The sequence below is a fragment of the Megalobrama amblycephala genome, linkage group LG17, assembly GCF_018812025.1.
Source record: "Megalobrama amblycephala isolate DHTTF-2021 linkage group LG17, ASM1881202v1, whole genome shotgun sequence".
Classification (NCBI taxonomy): Eukaryota; Metazoa; Chordata; class Actinopteri; order Cypriniformes; family Xenocyprididae; genus Megalobrama; species Megalobrama amblycephala.
In genome coordinates, this window is record NC_063060.1 from 31216378 (window position 1) to 31238736 (window position 22359).

Here is a 22359-nt window from a genome sequence, read left to right on the forward strand (position 1 = left end):
AAATGATTCTGTACCATTAAGGATATTAGTGGGCCCTGCTCCAGTGTCTGAGGATTTACTACATCAGCTTCATTATATGACTCAACACTGCCTGCTTACTCATTTGAATAATTGGTTCATTGATTAATGGATCCAGGATTTCCATTGGGAAGCAAGTGATTTCAAAGATTTCACATGTTATCTTCCTATTGTATAAGACTGAATACTAGCTTTGTTATATACGGATTGTTTCAGAAAGCAAAAGGCTGTATCAAATTAAGTGAATCCTGACAACAGTACCTCTTGTTCATCATCTTTTATTAAAAACCCAGTATTTACTATTTCCAACCATCTTATTCCATGAGAAAGGTTAAAAAAAGAAGATCTAAGCAGATCTAAATGTTCCAATGTCTAGTACAAAATGTTTTTTGGAATGAGAACAAATACTGTGAAATAAAAGCAGTGAATCCAGTTCCTAATTTGGAATGTTCAAGGCTCACAATGTTATACTTCAATTTCCTTTAACAACACTATAATCCAAAGAAAACAAGACATGCTCCAGTTGTTCTGGCTCTGCAAACAGTAAAATATTTGATGAGAAAAAGCATTAATACAAAGATGAACTCTTTAAAACATTAGAGATTGTATGTCGGACAGTAAAGTGTATTATAAAAACCACATTCATCTCCTCACATCAACTGAGGAAGTATAATATTTAGAATGTCAAAAGCAGAAATGACTCAAATGCTGCTGAAATGATAGATTACCCCTTCCTTTTTGTGCACATCAGGCATGTGCTCTCAATTTCCAGCCTAAATACACAATAAAATATTACTGGGAAAATAAGCTCTTAAATTAACACAATGGACCACATAACTCCAGTAAAGGTTCCCATTTCTAAACCCTCACCAAACTTTCGCTCTATTAACTGTAACAGCAAAAAAATTACCTTCACATGCTCAACTGACAAGAAAAAAAAAAACATTTTGCAGAGTGATTTTAAACCCCTGAGCATGTTCTATACTCAAATGAATCAGGCTCACGTAACGCTCTTTCTCGTCCATACTTAATATCAAATATCTTCACAAAAGCTTGATTAGAACAGAAAAAAAAAAAAAATACAATTCATTATTTGGGATTATGTGAATGTAACTTTACAATAACCCCCGTCACACTTGCGTTTAAGATCAGCATTTTGAACAAATAAAAAATAAAACGTACATTAAACTAAACTAACAATTAAGCAAATACTAAATATTATTATAGTAATTGTGCAATTAAATGACTTTCAAATGAACCATATAAAATACAAGTAGTATCAATACACTTAACACTTAACTGATATGTTTTGTAATGAACAAAACATACTATTTATAAAAAGAACATTGATATAGTTAAAAAATAAGTGATATGTTTCATATTGGTCACTTTCATCACTTTGCGACAGTTGGCACACTCACTGTGGTGTAATGGCATGTTTTGGGTCTTTTGTTCGCAAGGAAGTATCAACTTCCCTTTAGCTTCTTATTCAGACTCATAGCCTGCAATTGGTCAATTCAGTAATCTTGACCGTCATCCTGATAACCCTGGTAGCCCTCGTCTTGGTAATCTACGTAGCCAACAGCATCAGCTCCTTCTCCACTTGCATTGGGTGCACTTTTGGGGCAGTATTTGGCATCGTAGATCTGACGGCCAAGCCCGAAATTTTGCCCACTCTGGTTGGCGCCTTGAGTGTAGCCCATTTGTAGAGACATTGTGGAGTTGTCACACTTGTCTGTGCCAATTTTCTGGTCGTAGATGGCACGGCGGGTTCCTGGAGCGGTCATACCAGCCTAGAAGGAACAGATCAGAGCCGTTTATTTATTATTATTATTATTTTGAATTAGCTTTCATTTTTATATTTCCATTTTCATTTTAAGTGCCCCAATTATGCTATTTTTAAGGTTCCTAATTTTTTTTTGGAGGTCTTCTACAATAGGTGCATCAACGGTGAAAAACAAAACAAAACCTTTTTCTCATAATATACATTGCACATCACATAATTTCTCAAAGAAACAGAAAAGGTTAGTTCAAAGATCCAGTCTTTCTAAACCCCTCCTTTCTGCGAGCATACTCTGCTCTGATTGGCAAGACCAGTCTGTTGTGATTTCGTGCCGGAAATGAAACGCCTATTACCATATCTGAATTTCAGCTCTGGATCTTCCTCAGAGTTTGAAAAACAGTGATACGTTATGAAAAGGAACGATGCCGTTGGTTTTTCCATATCGATTCCAGCGATATGAGAGTCCTCATATTTTTAAAGTGTATGCAAAGTGAATTTGCAACACTGAAAACAGCGTCTTCTCTTCATGTCGACAAACTCTTCCAGGCCTCAGCTGCAACTACAGTGTTTGAGGGCGGGTCAAAGTAGATGTTGTTCACAGGCAGCTAATGAAGACCATAGGCTGGCATTATGCAAATTTGTCACATTGTTACGTAGGCATGTAACAGGAAGTGAGACTGGAATTTTTGACAACTCATTTCAGCTGTTCAGAATCAATTCCGACTTTTAGGAGACACTAACTTTATTTGTTGTGTACTTTTACATTCACAAACAGCTATATTACACACTGTGTGTAACAGGAAGTGAGACTGGAATTGCTGATGACTCATTTCAGCAGAATTAATTCCGACTTTTAGGAGACAATAACTTTATTTGTTGTGCACTTTTACATGCAAAAACAGCTAAATTACACACTGCATGAAAGGTAACATTCAAAAAAGCATAATAGGGGCTCTTTAAATATTAGTAATTTTATGTTTTTGCCATTTTTTAATTATTTTTGTTTTTTAATTTCTATTTAGCTTTGTTTTCAGTTTCAGTTTAAGTAATTTTAATCCTTCAAACTAAATTTATGTTCTTTCAGTTATTTGTCAAAACATTTTTAATTTTTAAGTTTTAGTTTTTCATCTAATATTTATATAGTTTTTACATTTTATTTAAGCTTTTTATCAATTATCGAAAAACTTTTAATAGTTTTAGATTTAGATAATAACAATAACACTGATCAGAATGAGATAAGGCAGAAAATGAGCAATATCATGGGAGGTGGTACTCACTTGGCTAGCACCCTTGTTAGTGCCCATCTGAAGACTGATGGTTGAATGGTCCATTGGTGGTAGGATGTGTGCCTTGGGATCATACAGGTGTCTTCTGGTACCGTAGGCATTCATTCCAGCTTGACTTGCACATTTATTTGTTCCCATCTATGAAGAGACACGCAAGTGAGCTACATATATGAGCAATTTTCATGGTACTTTCCAGATCAAGTCAAATTAGTTTTGTATTACAGATGGTGAAAAAAAACATATTCAGATAGTTTAAGTTAATGACAGAAATTTATACAAATTTCATTCATACCTGTAGTCCAATGACACATTGCCCGGCTTTCATTTTCTCTTCATCGAACGCCCTCTCCTGTCTCTCTGCATACTTGACTCCAATGTCTACATTTGAGTGGATGCCCTTGGTTTTAGCCTGTAAACAGTGAAAGCCTATAATTACAGACGGAAATGTCACAATTAGGCTGTCCTTTGAAATTAAATCATTCAACGGGGCCTACCATGCCAGCAAGAGCCAGAAGTGTGGTCTGAACCTGTGTCATATTTCCACTCTCAAAAAGATCATTGGCCTCAAAAATATCGTGAGGTTTGAGTCCATAGGTGGTGATCGCTTTAATGAAGTTGGTCAGGTTCTCCAGCTGCAACACAACAAAATAGCTGAATGTGAACAGACGAAACATAACCTTCATTTTGGACATTCATTTCTACTACAAGAGATAATCTTATCCAGATTTTAAGTGAACACAATAGCTAACTATGTTCTAAAACAAACAAAAAAACAGGTCAATGTCAGAACATTTTATCTCCAGCTTTACTAAAACACTTGGGAATAAACATTAAAGAGGAGCAAAAAACGTCAGCTCACCTGATGCCAGTTTTGGGATGATTGGTTGATCTTCTTCACAGACCCTGGCTGAAGTTTGTTTATGAGCCTTTAAGGAAAGACCAAGACCGCACGGTTATGCAAAGGTATATTGTGAAACAGCCTTTGAAAAGACATAATGGGAGATACACAAATGTACATGAACGCAAACTTACTCGCAGAGTATTACACCATTTTTTAACCCTTTCTGAAAGTCATCTCCAATTGTCCGCCCAGTGATGCCCTCAATCCAAACTCGTAATTCTTCTTCTCTCTGGGGGTCATACTTCTGTGCAATCTAGTGGAAAGTTTGATGTGACATTGGTTAATAATCATACCAAAACCAGGCTATAATTCAGCAATATGATCATTTCCCCAAATACCCTACATTATATAAAGAAACAATATGTAGGTGAGTCAGTTGAATTTATGTCTTTAAACATAATCATATATCGAAATATAGGATATGAAAGACCTTTCTATCATCATCACCATCATCAATCTGGCTGTCAGGTTAAAATCAGAACTGCCTAATCGAAACTAAATGTGCTACAAACACATCAACACCTATGAGGAGAAAGAATGTGAACCAGCGGCAGTTTTATTGCGAGCACAAGCTGTGTATTTATTCAGGCCAGATTACAATGACATACTTGAGCACTGGAGGCAACGCCCCGAGAGCTTCTGGAGAACTTTCTTTACCGTTTCCGTGACTTCTTTTGCGTTTTACTTACTTTCACTTTACAGCTAACGTTAGTTGCCAGTTAATAACATAATTCAATATGCATTACATGAAGCACAATTGATATTTAACCTTGCAGCATAACACGCGTGTTACATGTTAACATATCAGGAAGTTTGGGAAACATTAACAAACTTTGGATACATCAGAATGACACGGAGAGATTTCCGTTACATATGAGATACAATATGCCAAACAAAATATGTCTATGTTTTAACGACGGTTTTGAAATAGTTTCTAAATTACTCCACGTACCTTGCTCTTCACTTCCGCTGAAAACCCGTATGCTGGGCCTCTGTTAAACTGCGAAGACATTGTCAGCAACAACAGAAGTCGTCGTTTCAAAACAGATAGTCGGGAACTGAAAGAAAAACTTCAGGAAAGTTTGATAGTTTTGTCTCCTTTACTATTTTAGCGTATGTATATCTAGAACTTCCCCTCAGTTACCGCGCCACCAATGAGAGCACGCGCTCATTACAGGCTCCGCCCCCTTTTCTCCTTCTTGGCCGTGATTGATATCAAAAACTCCATATATGGCACTAAAGTAACAAATTCCTTTATAATGGGAGTATCCCTGTGTCCATCCTGGTATTCCAGACTCGCGGTAGCTGAGGAATGAGTCACCTCTGGGAATACGGCAGGCTACTGAATGATGTCACTAACATTCATGAAATATTTATCTGTAATGCTGAGGAAGCAAGGCAAGATATGATATCATGCTATTAAGTCATACATGTAATCAAGAACATGATTTTGAACAGGTACAGACGCACATTTTAAAGCAATCCAGTGGCAAACATTAAGGCCACTGGTTTCACAGACAGGTCTTAGATTAAATCAGGACTAGGCCTTAGGCCTTAAATTAGGCCATTCAAGTCACTTTTATAAACACCCCTTAGAAAAAAACATTACTGTTGTGCATCTTGAGGAAAAAACAATGGCCCTGACATTTTAAGTTGTCAGTACAAGTTTAATTCAGTTAAGAGAGGTCAAACAAGCATTTTAGTCTGGGACTAGGCTTAAGCCTGATCTGTGAAACAGGGCAGAAGTGTAATCATTTCCGCTAGGTAAAAATAATGAAATAGTGAGGCACAATTTTCTGAGACTATAAAAAGATATTAATAGTGATCATGATAAATGTGACTTTAGACTGTGAAAGACAGCTTATTAAAAAGGCAGCTCATCCAAAAATGAAAATTCCATCATTTACTTAATGTTGCTCCTGTTGTCAGTCTTAAATGGTGACTAAGAATTATAACTATAATGGTAACTATACTGATAATTATATTTGTGACCACACCAAAGGCCGTTAATGTATGTTGCTGTAAAATGCTCAAGCTCTTTAAAAGTTGGGTGGATTCCGTTTTGCTCTCAATGTTTTTACTGTTCATTGGATGGGGGAAAAAAGGGGGTTTCAATGTTATCGTTCTTCTAAGTCATTATTGTTATAGCTGTGGTGTGCAATTCCATATTCTCAAAGAATTAGATTGTTTTTTACAGTTATGTCTGTGGTGTGAACTTCAGCGTGTAAGGGACCATTCACACAGAATGCATTTTTGAATTTAAAAATGCAAAGCACAGGGTAATGGAAAGAAATGAAAAAAAGGCAAGGTCTAGAGAAAGTTAAACAACTTTTAACTTGAGTGTTGCATTTTTACAAAGTTTCCACGAGACACTGCAAAAGATGCCAAACTACTTTAGTGCACGTTTACATAGAAAAACAATGGAAAAGCAGCGGAGTGGGTTCTAAAATGTGTTCAGAACATGGCATTCTAAAAATGCAGCAAAAAAAGATCAACTTTAAAAACAAGTTTTAAGATCTTGCTTTATCACTCTATTCCACTGCCTCCTCTATTCCATATATATTTGTCCATTCAACAAAAGCTAAATGGGATCCAGTGTTGCTTTGAACCACATTGACTTTCATTAGATTTCCAAAAATAAGCTGAAACACTCAACATCTTCTGTTGGGTCCAACAGAAGAAAGTAAATCATACAGGTTTAAAACAGCATGAGGTTGAGTTAATGAAAGAATTTAAATTTTTTGGTAAATCCCTTTAAGACTAAGTTGATTACGTGTATATATACACCGCAACCACTTTTGGTTAGCCTTGACAACTTCAGTTAAAGGGGGTTTCCGTGACACACCAAGCAAGCAAATAGAATACAGCAAGTGCACTTGAAAAGCTCATAGCGTATGTAACCCAACAGATTTTGTTATATACTCTTTGTGGTTCATTAAGAGCTACAAATAGTTTCCTGAAAAGGTATAAAAAACATGAAATGACAGATTAACTCTTATGAACATGTCAATCATGTAGGTCTGGGACAGATAACCTTAATGGAAGAAAGGGTACCATGATGCAAAGGGTTTTGATTATTTTATTTTTTCGAACAAACGAGTGATGTTAAACACTGAACAAATATACTGATCAAAAATGATCAAAGAAGTCTCTCTAGTTTTAAATTGCAAATTATATTTGCAATACCCTAACCAAGTATTGAGCTCTTAGATGGCCTTTGCTTCAGAAACAATGAATATCCCTGGAATATCTGACATGGTTTGAAGAAAACATAGGCTGTACTTTTTGAAACCAAGTGAAGCTAGCGGAAGCCTTTCCAAACTTTTTACATCAAAGGCACATTGGTAGGACGAAGGTAGCAGAGCACACAGTGTTTGCAAGTCGGCAGCAAATTGGTTTAACCCCCTTCACAAGACGTTTGTCTTCAAAACAATGGCAAGGCATTTAAAAAAAAAAATTATGAAAGAAGAAAAGAAAACACGATCAATAATATGTCAAACTGAAAACACTGAATGAATAATAGGACCACAACCTATTAATCTAGGTCTATAGATTCCTGCGAACAGCAACACAAACGATTGGATCTTTCATTCAAAATGCTTCGTTTCCTCCCAAATTAATTACATTCACACTAAAAAAAGAAAATGAAGACTTTGAAAGGTTTTACATTGATTGCAAGAACTATGTACAGACAAGCAGGATAACGCGCATATTTATTGACACATTTATAGCACAATGCGTCCATTTTGAAGAAAAAAAAAAAGACCATATGGCAGATGCCTAGAGGTGTTTCCTTCTGTACCACCTAAACGAAAGTCTAAATGCCATACATTCACTAAGGCTCTTTAAATAAAGTCATCGTTGAATGGTTTCAGTAAGGCAAACAATATCTAAAGGAATGGTAACAAGTATATTTCCAGCATATTAACATTTTCCTGCTTTCCTGTCCTCACAGTATGAAGATGAAAAGTAGCACCCTCTGTGGCCATTCACTGCGTTTTCTTCTAGCACATGAATACTTCTCTCTTTTTCGACATATTTATCCATATTTTTTCTTTTTACAATTATCTAGGCAAACAGATTTGTTTAAAATATTGTTTTATTTAACACATCTAAAAATAGATTGCTTTTCTCTCATATGAAAATCACGTATATTAGATAAATCGAGAAAGAAATGTTAAGCGAGAAATGTTCAGTTCAGAATGGAATGTCGGTATCTACTGCAATCAGCACATGTACGTGAGAGCCGCTGTGGGAAAAATGTATTTATATATGCCTTGTGTACATCACAAATAAGGGGACAAATGTGTGATGCGAACAGAAAAGCCTCAAACATATCTGCACATCTTAGTGGATAACCTTCTGCTAGAAAAAAAAAAAAAGGTCAAATAAATAGATGCATACATAAGAAACTTTTATAATTTATTCTTTGTCACATAAAGCTTTTTGTAACTGCCAAAAAAATGTTCTCGACTTGCTTTCAAACATATCTGTACTGCTCAATGCTTGCTCGGACCCTCCTATTCACACATTGTGCAAGAACTGGCCCTGTTAAATCCCTGCGAGCCATTATATACAACCCTTGTTTGCAAATTCTTGTTGGTAGCAGCACATTACAAACAGGACCTCTTTTCAGCTCCTTCTTATGGAAAACCGAACTCGGAACAACCGCTGTTGGTTCGTTCGCTACACCTGTAAGATGAACCTAGGTACAGAGCGACAAGGAGAGTCGGTTCGATCCTCTTTGACTCACAGTGGGAACATTGAAAACTTTTCCAAGCTCTGTTCTCTCAGTCTAGGCAAACATATGGCAAGATGTTCAATTTGCTCTCATCGCCATGAGGATCCAACGATATGCACTCTGTCCAATCAAACCAGGCTCCCTTGGTGTCATAGCAACCGTTCACCCCTGGCCAGTGTTCGTTGTGTATTCTGAGAAGGTCCTCGTTTGTTACGTCCCGAGACACCCCGGGTAGTTCTTTTGGGGAGCTGCTCTGTACTAAAACGTGCATTTTTCGGGGCTCTTTGACATCGTGTTCCTCTCGTTTTAAATATTCAGTCATGAAAAAGTGCGCCCCGTGGGTCTGTGCTCCAGAGGATGTGAGAACATTGCTCTGAAGGTTAAGGTACGATTGAATGATTTCATTTCTGGACAGCTCTTTCCAGTTCGTCTGCTGAAAGGGGTTGGGAACCGACGTTGGCGTCTTTTGCTGCGGCACCTCAGTCCTCGCCGAGGGCGTCGCGATCGGCGGTCCTTGGCACTCTTCCTCGTGGTGGGATTCCTTCGGAGTGAGGGGCTTAATCTGTCCGGTCACCGGGTCGAACGTTAACCTACGTTCTTTTAACCGCACGGGTTTGGTCCTGTCCTCCGAGGACTGCCCCTGAAGATTTACCGTGTAGTCTCTGGGTCTGTATTTCTTCCTCTTTTTGCCCTCCAAGTTGGAGGTCGCTCCCTCCCGCTCACCCTTGGTCTCAGCGCCCTCTAAGCTTTGTGCGGTGAGCGGGGAGCCAGAGAGCGGCTCCAGTGTTGCAGTGCTGTGCAGGGGCTGGGAGACTCTGTCTGATGATCTGTGCAAGTGCATCGAGCCTTCCAGCCCCACAGATGACGGACCTTCGCCAATGCACACCTGGGCCGGTGACGTTAAAGGCTGCAGTGTGGGCAAAGGAGAGGGCACTTGGGCAGAATTCTGAGACGGGCTCGAAAGAGTCCCTTTTGGTGCATATGTTGAAGACCTCTTGGCCATCGTCTCGTGTGTTACGGTGCGCGGGCTCGAGGAGTACCGAGGGCTTTTGGGTTGATTCTGCCCGCCTCCGTCCATTCTCGCATGCTGCTGTAACACTGATGTTTTGAGTAAGGAGGAAGTGCTAGGTAGTTTGGTAAGCCCCGGAGAGCTTGGATGAGGCTTCACAGCATTGACAGGGATTTTGTTGTGCCGGTCATTCTCTAGGTGCTCCGGGCGGATCCGGTCAGTCGCCGCATCATCATCTTTCTCCGGGAGCGGCTCGGGACTCCCCCTAATTCCATTTGATGGTGGGGAAGAGGAAAACATTGGCTCGTAAAGGGACGTTTTTGTCATTTTGGCCGGCAGATGCGGACTATCTCTTTGCTCCCCTCGCCGCTTTCGGCTGCTGGATTTCTCCGCCTTTGGGGAGTACGTATTATGGATGTCATTCCTGGTTTTGAGCTCAGGAGCAACCTTGCTCGGAGGGGGGACCACTGGAGGTGTGTCTGTCCGGCAGGGGTGAGCACCTCCATTGGCAGAGCCCGGGACGTTTGGCACTCCTCTCGCCGGAGTGTCACTTTGGCCGGGCTCGATCAGCTTCTGCCAGTTCCGCAGGAGTTTCTTGGCACGTTTGGCAAGGTCCTCATCTTTTGTTTTCTTTCTCACATCATTAATCAGCTTTCCCAAGCGGGTTTCCTGCATTGAAAATGAAACCGAGAAAAATCTCAAAATTGCATATTACAAGTCACATCACACAGCTTTCACCAATGCATTTTTCTGTTGAACATAAAATTAACAAAGCCTATTTCAAACTGCAGGAGGGGAAAAAAATAAGATAAGTCGGTTGTTAAGTCTGACGTCACGCGTCACTGTTTCCGGGTACAAATGCTCTATTAGATCAACAGCAAACAAAAAAAAGTTGCTAATATACACTCACGGTGTGCTGTATTACTAACAAAATAAAATCACAACCCTCACCTTTCATCTTCATACCAAAATCTCCAGACAGTAATTTATCTTTTCTTAATCATTAAAATATTGATGCCTGGGACACGGTGAGCCTAAAGTAGTTTTTTAAAACTTAGTTTAAAAGGCGTGCTATATAAATGCAGAGTGCTCATACATGGTTTTTCAGATAGTATTCGCACATTGTAAACATTGTAGAGACTTGGACCCAGAAACAGAATTCGATATGCCATGACTTGTCTTAAGCAGATTTATAACAAAATTATATTGTTGATTAGAATAAGTAAATACCAACCTCAAGTGCTTCTTTGGTGATCGGGTATTTCTCCAAATTGGTGATAACATCAAGAACTGCAACCATGTTACAGATCTGTCCAGGAAGAGGGACAATTTAACATGAAAGCTCAATGACACACGGTATGAAATATTATCTAAAATAATGTGTACATTTAAGAGGAATTTTGGAATCATGTTCTAAATAGGGATGCACGATATATAGGCCACCATATCGATATCGGCCGATATATGATCATTTTTAATGTATTGTTATCAACCCGATAAGAAAATGTGGCCAATATATTAAAACGATAAATAATTGATTATTTCCTTCAGCTGAGACCCTTCAGTTGCACACCGTTCGCCATGATGGTTTTGAATTACTTGAAATATGATTGGAATCACTTCGAAGAGGAAAATACAGTTAATTGCAACATGTGCAGTGCAAGTGTGTCTTATAAGCTACATAAAATTATAACGAAAACAATACTGTAAAAGAATGTGAATTCTTTGTTTGCCTGTGTTTTAGCACTGGGAAGAGAGCATCCATAAACCTTCATGACTAAATTTGCTTGTGCACTTGCATCCTTTTGTTTTGTGAATTTATAAGTTTTAATATTATGTTTACTTTGTGTACGTCTCATATAGGACACGTTTGGTTAAGAATTAACGCGGTAGTAAAGGTGATCATCTTTAGCTTCAGAGTATGCAGCTCAAACAGCAATGCACGACATTGACTGGGACTGTCATATACATAACATTATGAGGAAAACACTTATTATAAAATATTGTGAATTCTTTGGGTTTAGTTGCCATCTTTCAGCGTGTATTAGGGAAGAGCGTATTCCACAACAGGAGTTCTGACTCCTGAAACATTCTGACGACGCATCTTGGTTCAAGTTCACTTGTTCATTTGCATCATTTTGTGCTGTAATATTTATGTTTATGTTGTATAAATATATTATTAAACTCATATGGGATGTGTTTTTTTCAGTTAAAAAAATAAACCCGCTAACAAAGCTCTTCAGTTTCCCGGTGTTCATTAACTCTTCAGCTTTAGTGCAGGGAGTTTAAACAGTGATGCTGTCATTTAAAACAGTAGCCTACTATTAATTTTAATACTTCTTCAAAACTGTTGGTGCATCATTAATAACAAGCACTTTTATTTCTCGTATCATCGTCATCAACAATATGGTTGAAGTAAAATCATTTTATTGTCTGTGGAGGCTATTCTATTATATTTATTCATGATTATTTATACGCATAATAAATGTTAAATGTTGTCCAATGACTTGTTTGCATTATTAAGCCATTATTTTATTAATTTTTTTGTGATAAAGACAGTTGGCCATAGGAGTGTAAAATTCATTTTTAAAAACATACACTGGTTCAAACTAGGATATTGTACTGTATTTGTTTTATTTATGTTGAAGTGCCTGGGATATGGCTTTTAATGGTGAGACTTTTTGTTTCTGTAATCAAGCTCTCGAAAGTTAAATAAAAATTTAGATGTAGATATTTCGGCCAATATATCGGCCAGTATATCAGCTATCGGCTTTTAAATATAAAGAATTATCGGTTATCGGCCAAAATTTTCATATCGGTGCATCCTTATTTCTAAAGCTAGGTAGTGTTCAAACTTAATGCAGGAATACACTGCACAACTTTTGCCAATTTTTTTGCCCTGATTTGAGGTCTAGAGGAGTCAGTCTCCAGGTTTTGGCAAGCTGGAGATGACAAATTTCACAGAAAATCGCATAGTGCATGATGGGCACAGACTCTGATTTTTAACTTCAGACTATGAATCCGTCCAGTCGGGAGATATCAAACATGTTTGATATTTTGAGCCGATTATAGAATACTTGTTTTCATCCATCATGCGTCTCCTAGAAGTGAGGCGTGTTTCTGCATGAGTTTGTTAGTTTGGAATGACTTATAAATCTCATAGTGTGAGATCCCCAGTCATTTAGTTTATGATGCAGTTTTCTTCTGTAACTATTTACAAAGTCTGCAAGTGATGTAGCGTATCCCAGCCTTTAACTATAAAAAAAATAATGCATGGAGTTGCTCAAAGTGTAATATAAAGAAATCAATTTTTAAAACATATTTACATAACTTGGCACACAAAAACTAAAATTATTACAGCATTTCTACACCCTCTTGTACCTTTCACACATAGAATATTATAACAAAAAGGATACATTGTAGTTAGTAGCAATACGATGTCCGAGACTTCTCACCTCTCATTCAAAGTGAGTGTGAAAAGTCAACTTTTAATCTGTAGTAGTAGAAGCTTTGCCTGTTCATGAGTGCTTCAATCAATAGACAACAGGTTTAACCTTTATTTACTCCAGGGCAGCATTCTGACCCTCCTGACCTTAACCTACCAATTTAACCCCAAGAGACCAATAACAATGCAATAAACGATGTATAGACATGTATAGCCAAACAAAACCCAACGGGGTACATAAATAGTCAGTGTGTGTATGAAATGCACTCAGATTTTAAGCGTTAATAAAACCTGAACAGTGTTTACTTACCATAAAAGCTCCAGTGAAGACAGACTCACTGGAACCTTAAAGTTGGGAATATTTTTTACAATGGCAATTACACGGACTATTTACTTCGTCAACCCTCTACACTGATTATTTCTCTACTTCTCTTCATTAGACATTTTATGGCGAGGTGTTAGCTTAGCGAAACATTCAATGTGGCTGTCACATTTTCCAGTCAGCCAGCAGGTTAGCTCTAGTTAGGTCTGAGTGCCCAGTTAGCACAGCAACGTTGCCGGAACACCTACCAGCTGTGTGCTCAGGTTAGTCCACACACACACATACATACATACATACAGAAACATCCAGAACTGATTGAAGGCATCATAACAGCTTTAATCTCTTCTGGTGATACAGAATCAATCAAGCTAACTCACTACTCTCAGCAGGAATTCACCTGCTAGCGCTTTGCTAATGCCACTGTGTCAGCTAGCCACGTATACCTAGCTCATATTAGCCAAGATGTGCCATGTCTAAGCAAGAAACAACATACAATGTACACTGGCGTCATTAGAGATGCTGTTTAGAGATACGCAAAGCGAGAAGAGAATTCTTTAAATCTGCTCCGGAGCTCGATAGCAGATAGCTTGACATGAAGCAGCTAACGGATAACAGGCTTCACACAACATGTCATCTGTGACTGATCGCATCATGCACCTTAAATCGAGATGGCAGCTTTTAAAAAAATCTCTCACTGCATGATTATGTTTGAAATCAGGGCAATCTCGCGCCTGTCCAGCTGTTCTGTTAGCGCAGAGCGCGGGGTAAATGTGCCTCCCGTCAGTTAGCGGACTGCTAATGGGAGCTCCACATCTGCTCTGCCACAGATTCAGGCGCTCGGTACGGCGTTTGGCGGGTTCAGATAAGGCTCTAACTGTATCGTGTCGGGGAAAGTGAGCTTTGGTCGGCAGGAGAGTGAGCGGGTTACTCACATTGCTGTGGCTATCGATGGCCTGCAGCAGCCGGTCTCTCATCTGCTGCGGGGTTGCGGAGGCCGTTGTCATTGCCTGCTCGGTGCGAATCGGCCGACGGGGGAAAAATCCTCCGGATTCAAGGGCTTAATGGATTGCAGGAACTCACAGACCTCTCGGGAGGATTGAGAAGTGGCGGAACCACATGTTTCTGATGTGATTGTTGGCTTGAGAAATGGTGTGTTTGTGTTCAGTTGGGAGATGAAGGTTCGACGGCTGTCGTGTCTCTCCGCCTCATTGCGTCGAGCGCTCTCACCGATCTCATGAACTCCACTGGATCAAAACCTCAGGCCCGCTGCATTATGGGAGAGCGCGACGCCGCGTGACGCCATCACGCAAGTTCAAATCAATTCAGCCAGACAAACAATGATGCAGAATGGTTATTATTATTACAATATACATGTGTATGTGTGCGTGTGTGCATTGTTTTGTCTGGCTGGATTTATAATATGTGTATATATGTATATATATATATATATATATATATATATATATATATATATATTTTTTTTTTTTGTATCCCATGGCTATTGACATACATTTGACTTACACACAGTTGTACAAATTGAATATGTATGAAGCATATTAAAATAGTCCCAGGTGAGAAACAGAGAAAGATACAAATAAATATGCTTTTTTAAACATTTTTATTCAATTCAATAAACAAATATTAATGCAAAGGTACAAAGACTTAAGCTTCCACACAGAAAAATACAGTAAGGACAATGGAATTTAAGCTTGATAACATTTTGTTTTAAATAAGTAGCACACTTACAAAGCCCACAATGTTTTATGTTCATTTTTATTTTGTCTTCTATATTTCATAGAAAACATGTAGTAATAGGAACATATTTTCCTTTTGTTTTAAAGGGTCAGGTAAACCAAACCACAGAGCTGCAAAGCTATGTTCCTGAAAGCTTGTTTTGCATATTTAGTGAGTATATTTGTCTTGTTGCAAAAAAAAAAAAAAAAAAAAAAAAAAAAAAACTGGATTAACGTCTGAACTTTGCAGTCAAATGTATGTGCAACATCTGAATGATCATACATTGAAAAAATAGAAATTAGCTGCCTTTGTATAGATATGAACCACCGAGACAGTTCACATTCATTAAATGCACATACTATTTTTAAAGTTTTGTTGTGTATACGTTTTAGTTCCACTGGGTTGCATTATCATGTTGTTTCTTTAACACTCTAACAATGTTTTTTTTTTGTACATAAAGAAAGATACAAAACCACTTTGTCGAAAATGATATTTTCCAGTTGCAAAAGTTTTAGTAAAGCACTAGCAAAGAGTTCAGATATACTTAGAGCTTGATAACTGCAAAAAAGCAGGACATCACATCGAGACTTTCGGGTATTTTAATACTCCGTACCATGCAGCAAAAGTTCACCCAATATAAAGCAGGTTTCAGAGTTAAAGGCTGAAGACATAGAGTCTCATGTAAATGATTGGCCCTGGGAGAGATTATACATCAAGGTACATATCTGCTTGATTTTTTAAAGTACAGCTGTCCTAAAGTACCAATGTAATTTTTTACCATTAGTCAACAAAGACAGAGCCTAGCCAGTGTGGCAAACTGACAGTTACTCAAGAACATCTTCATACTGAAGACTTAACAGTAGCAGACCATAGCTGAAGCATGACTTCAATTTAAAAAGTTACAAACAACAAACTTTGGCTTTTTTTTTTTTTCAATGGCTTGTCAATTATAGAGAAAGAATGCAGGTAAAATATACAAGCAAACTTTCTGCACAATTTATTTTTTTGGCCCTATGAACTGGGCGTTTGGCAAATGACTGATATGAAAACAAATTTCCTTGGAATTATTAATAAAACGTTAGGCCTATCATAGATTAAAGATGGCTAAAAATCTATTGGCACACTCATAAAAAGCATCTACACAATTAAAAATACCCTTACCAGACTTGTAATTGTTTGGGACAAAAAGAAACTATTTTATATTCAAAGTGTATTTACTGGAGAAAATTATAGGGAAATCATTCCTCAAATCATTACTCATTAGATTTCTTGTTCATTTCAATATATTATGTTAAAACAGAGTATCTTTAGATTTTCAGATAGAAATTTTGTTTACTTCGTAAAAACGTAATTTGTTTACTTTTTTTTCCTTACTTGAGATATACAAGTTAACAAAATGCTGTCAATGCTGGGTAAAAAAAGAAAGAAAAGCAATTGCAGTTTTAAAATGCGTGCTACAGAGCCCCACACATGATAAGCTGGGTAAAAAAAATGTATATTGTGGACATAAATTAACTAATTTTTTTACTGATTTGTTCCTTTGTTTAAAGGGTTAGTTCACCCTAAAATGAAATTTCTGTAATTTATTACTCACCCTCATGTCATTCCAAACCCGTAAGACCTTTGTTCATCTTTGGAACACAAATTAAGATATTTTTGATAAAAAAACAAGAGGATTTAAATCCTCAATTGAAAGCAGCGAAATTACCACATTCAAGGTCCAGAAAAGTATTAAAGACATTGTTAAAATAGTCAACGTGACTACAGTGGTTCAAGCGCAAAACTAAAACAAAAATAATGACTTTTTTTAACAAATTTGTCTCTCCCCTGTCATTCTCCTACGCTGTTTTCATTGCAGCACTTCCAGGTTCTACATCAGAACGGCGGCTCATTATTGGCAGACGCTGTTCACGTGAGCAGCACAAATGCATGCATGTGATGTTGACGCCAGAGCCGGCCAATAATGAGCCGGCTTTCTGACGTAAACACAGAAGTGCGTTCACTGCGTCAACTGTGCACGTGTCTGACAGGGGAGAGACAAATTTGTTGAACATAGTAATTTTTGTTTTGTTTTTGCACGCGAAAAATATTCTTGAACCTCACGTTGACCACTTTAAAGGTGCCCTAGATTCAAAATTTGCATTTACCTCAGCATAGTTGAATAACAAGAGTTCAGTACATGGAAAAGACATACATTGAGTTTCAAACTCCATTGCTTTCTCTTTCTTACGTAAATCTCATTTGTTTAAAAGACTTCCGGAAAACACACGGATCTCAACATAACACCGACTGTTACGTAACAGTCGGGGTGTACGCCCCAATATTTGCATATGCCAGCCCATGTTCCCAACATTATGAAAGGCATTAGACAAGGGCAGCCAGTAACGTCTGGATCTGCACAGGTGAATCAACAGACTAGGCAAGCAAGAACAACAGCGAAAATGGCAGATGGAGCAATAATAACTGACATGATCCATGATAGCATGATATTTTTAGTGATATTTGTGAATTGTCTAAGTGTTTCGTTAGCATGTTGCTAATGTACTGTTAAATGAGGTTAAAGTTACCATCGTTTCTTACTGAATTCACGGAGACAAGAGCCGTCGCTATTTTCATTTTTAAACACTTGCAGTCTGTATAATTCATAAACACAACTTCATTCTTTATAAATCTCTCCAACAGTGTAGCATTAGCCGGTAGCCACGGAGCACAGCCTCAAACTCATAGAGAATCAAATATAAACATCAAAATAAATACTTTACTGACATAATTCGAAGCATGCATACAGCATGAATGACGAACATCTTGTAAAGATCCATTTGAGGGTTATATTAGCTGTGTGAACGTTGTAAATGTGCTGTAATATAATCGAGAGCTCGTGTGGCAGGGAGCACGCGAATTAAAGGGGCAGCGTGCTGAAAAAAATCAGTGCATAGTTAATGATGCCCCAAAATAGGCAGTTAAAAAAATTTATTTAAAAAAAATCTATGGGGTATTTTGAGCTGAAACTTCAAAGACACATTCAGGGGACACCTTAGACTTATATTACATCTTGTGAAAAAGCATTCTTGGGCACCTTTAACAATGTTTTTACTACTTTTCTGGACCTTGAATGTGGCAATTTCATTGCTTTCTATTGAGGATGAAAAAACCTCTTAGATTTGTGTTCCGAAGATGAACGAAGGTCTTACGGGTTTGGAACAACATGTGAGTAATTAATGACAGAAATTTCATTTTTTGATGAACTAACCTTTTAAGGCCTGCACACGATATAATTAGTTACCTCGTTTTACTAAACCATGTTGTAATAATTCATTCCCTTGTTTTAGTTCAAAATCACTCAAAACGAGTGACCGAATTAATAAATCATGGCCACAATTTAGAAAAATGAGAGAGCAAATTCTTAATTTATGGCCACAATGCATATATTTTTGTTCGCATGTCATGTGCGGTGCTCTATAGTATCCTGCCTATTTTTCTGCATAAGGAGGACACTTGTGAAAATATTTCTGAATCTAAGAAAACTGGCCTACAAATCAGATATTTGGAAATCTAGGAACTGAGTGGATAAAGCAACCACTGCAAAGAAATCACAGATCTACAACACACTGCAGCAAACAGACCTTGAGCATGTGAAGACAACTTTTACAGTACTTAAACATCAATTCCCAAATGCACACACATATAAAACACAAAATAAAAGAATATCAACCAGAAACAAATAGTTCTACAGCAAATACTACAAAACAAAGACATAAGAGAATATTATTTCACAAAGCTTCAACAAGGTTCAGTGTATAGAAGCTGAAAAGCAAAACTGCATGTACATTTGCAGCAGGGATTCTTTTATGATTTGGCTAGAAGTGTGAGCACACTTGATAATGAACACAGACCTGTGTATTTAAAACATGAGTTTGAGGAAAGTGTGAAACCCCTGAACGGAGGGACAGTATAGCGTCCACTTCAAGCATTTTAAAATGTAAAAACATACAGTTCCATATTGTTCATTTTATTTATATATATATATATATATATATTTTTTTTTTTTTTACATACTCCTGATATTTTACGCTCTACTCTTACATTTTAAAATATAGAAATGTATAAGTGTAGCATTTATGTACATGAAGGCTGTGCATACATTAGATACTGAATAAGTTATGGGTTACAATGATGAAGAACCTTTTTTTTCTGCATGTTCTCTTATCTGGACCAGAAATGTTCTGGATTGGTTCAATTCATGGTAATGATACACTATGATCCACAGATGAAGCTTTATAAAAGGTAAACTGGTCTACGGTGAATTGACACACAGAAAGGTAACCTGCCTTCATTTCCTAAATATCGGGGAACTTTCATACTTTCCTAACACTACATAAAAAAGTTATTTATTTTTTTTGCGTTGACCAAGTATAAAATCATAAATAGACAACAGATACTTTTATCCTTTTCAAAAATACTTGTCTTAGAGTAGAAGGCAAAATCGGCCAAACAGAGGGGGGAAATAGACCCAGTGCACTTAACAGTCACTCAGAGTGTAGTGAAAAGAATGGATTTTGAAAAATGGATTGGGTATCGATTAAAGTGCCAAGTAAATGTAGGAAGTGTTCTCATGTAGTATGTTCACAAATGCAGAACACATAGATAGAGATGTAAAATAAAATAATCAAAGAGATAAAAGTGCACAGCTTATCAATCACCAATACTTGTGATGGTCAGACATGCAAAATAAAAAAAAAATAATAATAATAAAATTAAAAACGCTCAAAGCTCAATAACATTGAGCCTCTGTACAATGCAGCCTCTTGCAAATGAAACGGAGGGGCCACAACAATGCAGAGGGCAACTATTAAACACAAGGAAAGGTACACAAACATCACAGTAACAAAAATAATGCTAGTTTCAGTAATATGTTTGGTCCTACATAAAAGGTGTCAAAATACATTCTGGTTTCAGCAATGCTGTTCTTTTTGATGAGGCAGTCAAGTAACGGAATATAGCAGTAACTGATTACCTGACGACACATCCTTCCCGTCAATTATTTTACATTTTGAACACATGAAGCATGATCCTCATGAAAACAATTGTCCGAGACAAAGCACATGTAGGTCATGCTTTTTTCTTTTTTTTTTTTATACAGGAAATTTACACGGTGCAATCAGAAGCCTTACAAAAAGAATCCCTTACGGAGAATCCAAACGTTTTTCATCCATTAACTGTTTCTCTTTTTTCCCCCTTTTTGCTGACAACAGACAAAAAAAAAAATCCATGTAGCAAGTAAAATTCAGCTGCACGGACTCAGAATCCACAGATGCTGTAAAAGCCGTACGTCTGTTTGAGCCTTTTCTTTAGAATTTTTGTGATCTATTATGTTTGATTATGCTTTGCATAGATATTAATCCAAATCCGATTATCCCCTTGTACGTAGAGAAGTTTTACACGGATAACAAAATTTCTTAAAATATTTTTTTTATAATATACGTATATATATATATATATATTTTTTCAGCATTTCAATAATTTAAACATTAAGATGTTTTCAATTTTGTAAACAAAATTCTCACACTTACAAAAGTGGTTAGAGTATAAAAGTCTGAGAAAAATGAGAAAAAGATGAATGTGACAGGATTTAAAAAGAGTAGTAAACCTCCCCTTTTGGGCGTTTGATATCAAGAGACCACCAGAAGACGAATGAGAACTGTGCACCAGGACAACCTCAAGAGTTACAGCAACTTTTACAGTACCAGAAAACACCTTCAGCTACGGAGAACAACTACGGACTACGGACAAGAACTGCATCTTCAGTGTAAGGCAGAATCTGGTTATCACAGTGACTAGTTCTGATACATATATGCAAATGATCATCATGATCATGTACTGTCTTCATGCTTCTTTTTTGAGTAAACCGAAGGAACTTACAAGTAATGTTAAAGTTTGCAGCATCATTTTGACTATACCAGTTACCATGGCTGTGCTTATAGGTTATATTGTAACATTACATACTGTACATTGAATATATTATAAGTCTGTTGATTTAAAACACCACCGTTTCACTGGCACAAAAAAGTTTCTAATGCAAAGCAGTTGTTTACTAGATACTGCCTTTTACATTGTTAGTAACTGTGCATAAGCTGCACATTTTAAATGGACAGTTCACCCAAAAATGAAAGTTCTGTCATCATTTACTCACTCTCATGTCATTCAAAACCTGTACGACTTTCTTTTTTTGTGGAACATAGAAGATATTTTGAGTATATTTTGAGATATTTAAGTCTCAGTGTGTGGCCTTTTTTTTTCTCTCCATACAATTAAAGTCAATGGGGTCCAAGTATTTCATTTTAGGGCTGCACAACGATTAATCGCGATAAATCGTTTGCAAAATAAATGTCTGTGTTTACGTAATAAATGTGTGTGTTCTGTGTATAATAATTATGTATATATAAATACACACACATACATGTATAAATGTAAGAAATATATGCATGTATAAATAAATATATATATATATATATATATATATATATATATATATATATATATATATATTAAAATAGATTTTATATTATATATAAATATAAATATTTTATATATAAATATAACATTTTTCTTAAATATACATATGTATGTGTGTGTATTTATATATACATAATTATTATACACAGAACACACACATTTATTACGTAAACACAGACTTTTATTTTGCAAACGATTAATCTCGATTAATCGTTGTGCAGCCCTATTTCGTTTTGGACCTCTGACTTTAAAGGATTAGTTCACTTCAGAATTAAAATTTCCTGATAATTTACTCACCCCCATGTCATCCAATCTTTCTTTCTTCAGTCGAAAAGGTTTTTGAGGAAAACATTCCAGGATTTTTTTCCATATATTGGACTTCAACGGGTTGAAGGTCCAAATTACAGTTTCAATGCAGCTTCAAAGGGTCCTAAACGATCCCAGATGAAGAGTAAGGGTCTTATCTAGCAAAACGATTGGTCATTTTCTTAAAAAAAAAAAAAAAAACCACAAATACTCAGTACTTCCGCCTACGTCACGCGTGACCTTTCCAATGTGATTACATAATGCGTGGGGCATCGCAGAGCTAGTGCAAGATGAGCATTTG

At 37.0% G+C, this 22359-nt stretch overlaps 2 protein-coding genes across 2 annotated transcripts; both read right to left on the reverse strand.

Annotated features, from left to right (window-relative positions):
• Positions 1–280: 280 nt before the first annotated feature.
• cnn2 (calponin 2) lies at positions 281–5124 on the reverse strand. The gene is made up of 7 exons (XM_048164234.1): positions 4941–5124; positions 4120–4241; positions 3947–4013; positions 3582–3719; positions 3380–3496; positions 3079–3225; positions 281–1811 (listed from the first exon to the last, which is right to left on the reverse strand). The coding sequence occupies exons 1-7, from the start codon at positions 4998–5000 to the stop codon at positions 1536–1538; spliced, it is 927 nt and encodes a 308-aa protein (XP_048020191.1). The 5' UTR covers positions 5001–5124; the 3' UTR covers positions 281–1535.
• A 2945-nt stretch (positions 5125–8069) lies between these two features.
• Positions 8070–14805, reverse strand: crsp7 (cofactor required for Sp1 transcriptional activation, subunit 7). Its single transcript, XM_048164231.1, has 3 exons — positions 14438–14805; positions 10973–11047; positions 8070–10407 (listed from the first exon to the last, which is right to left on the reverse strand). The coding sequence occupies exons 1-3, from the start codon at positions 14507–14509 to the stop codon at positions 8779–8781; spliced, it is 1776 nt and encodes a 591-aa protein (XP_048020188.1). The 5' UTR covers positions 14510–14805; the 3' UTR covers positions 8070–8778.
• Between the last annotated feature and the right edge of the window lie 7554 nt (positions 14806–22359).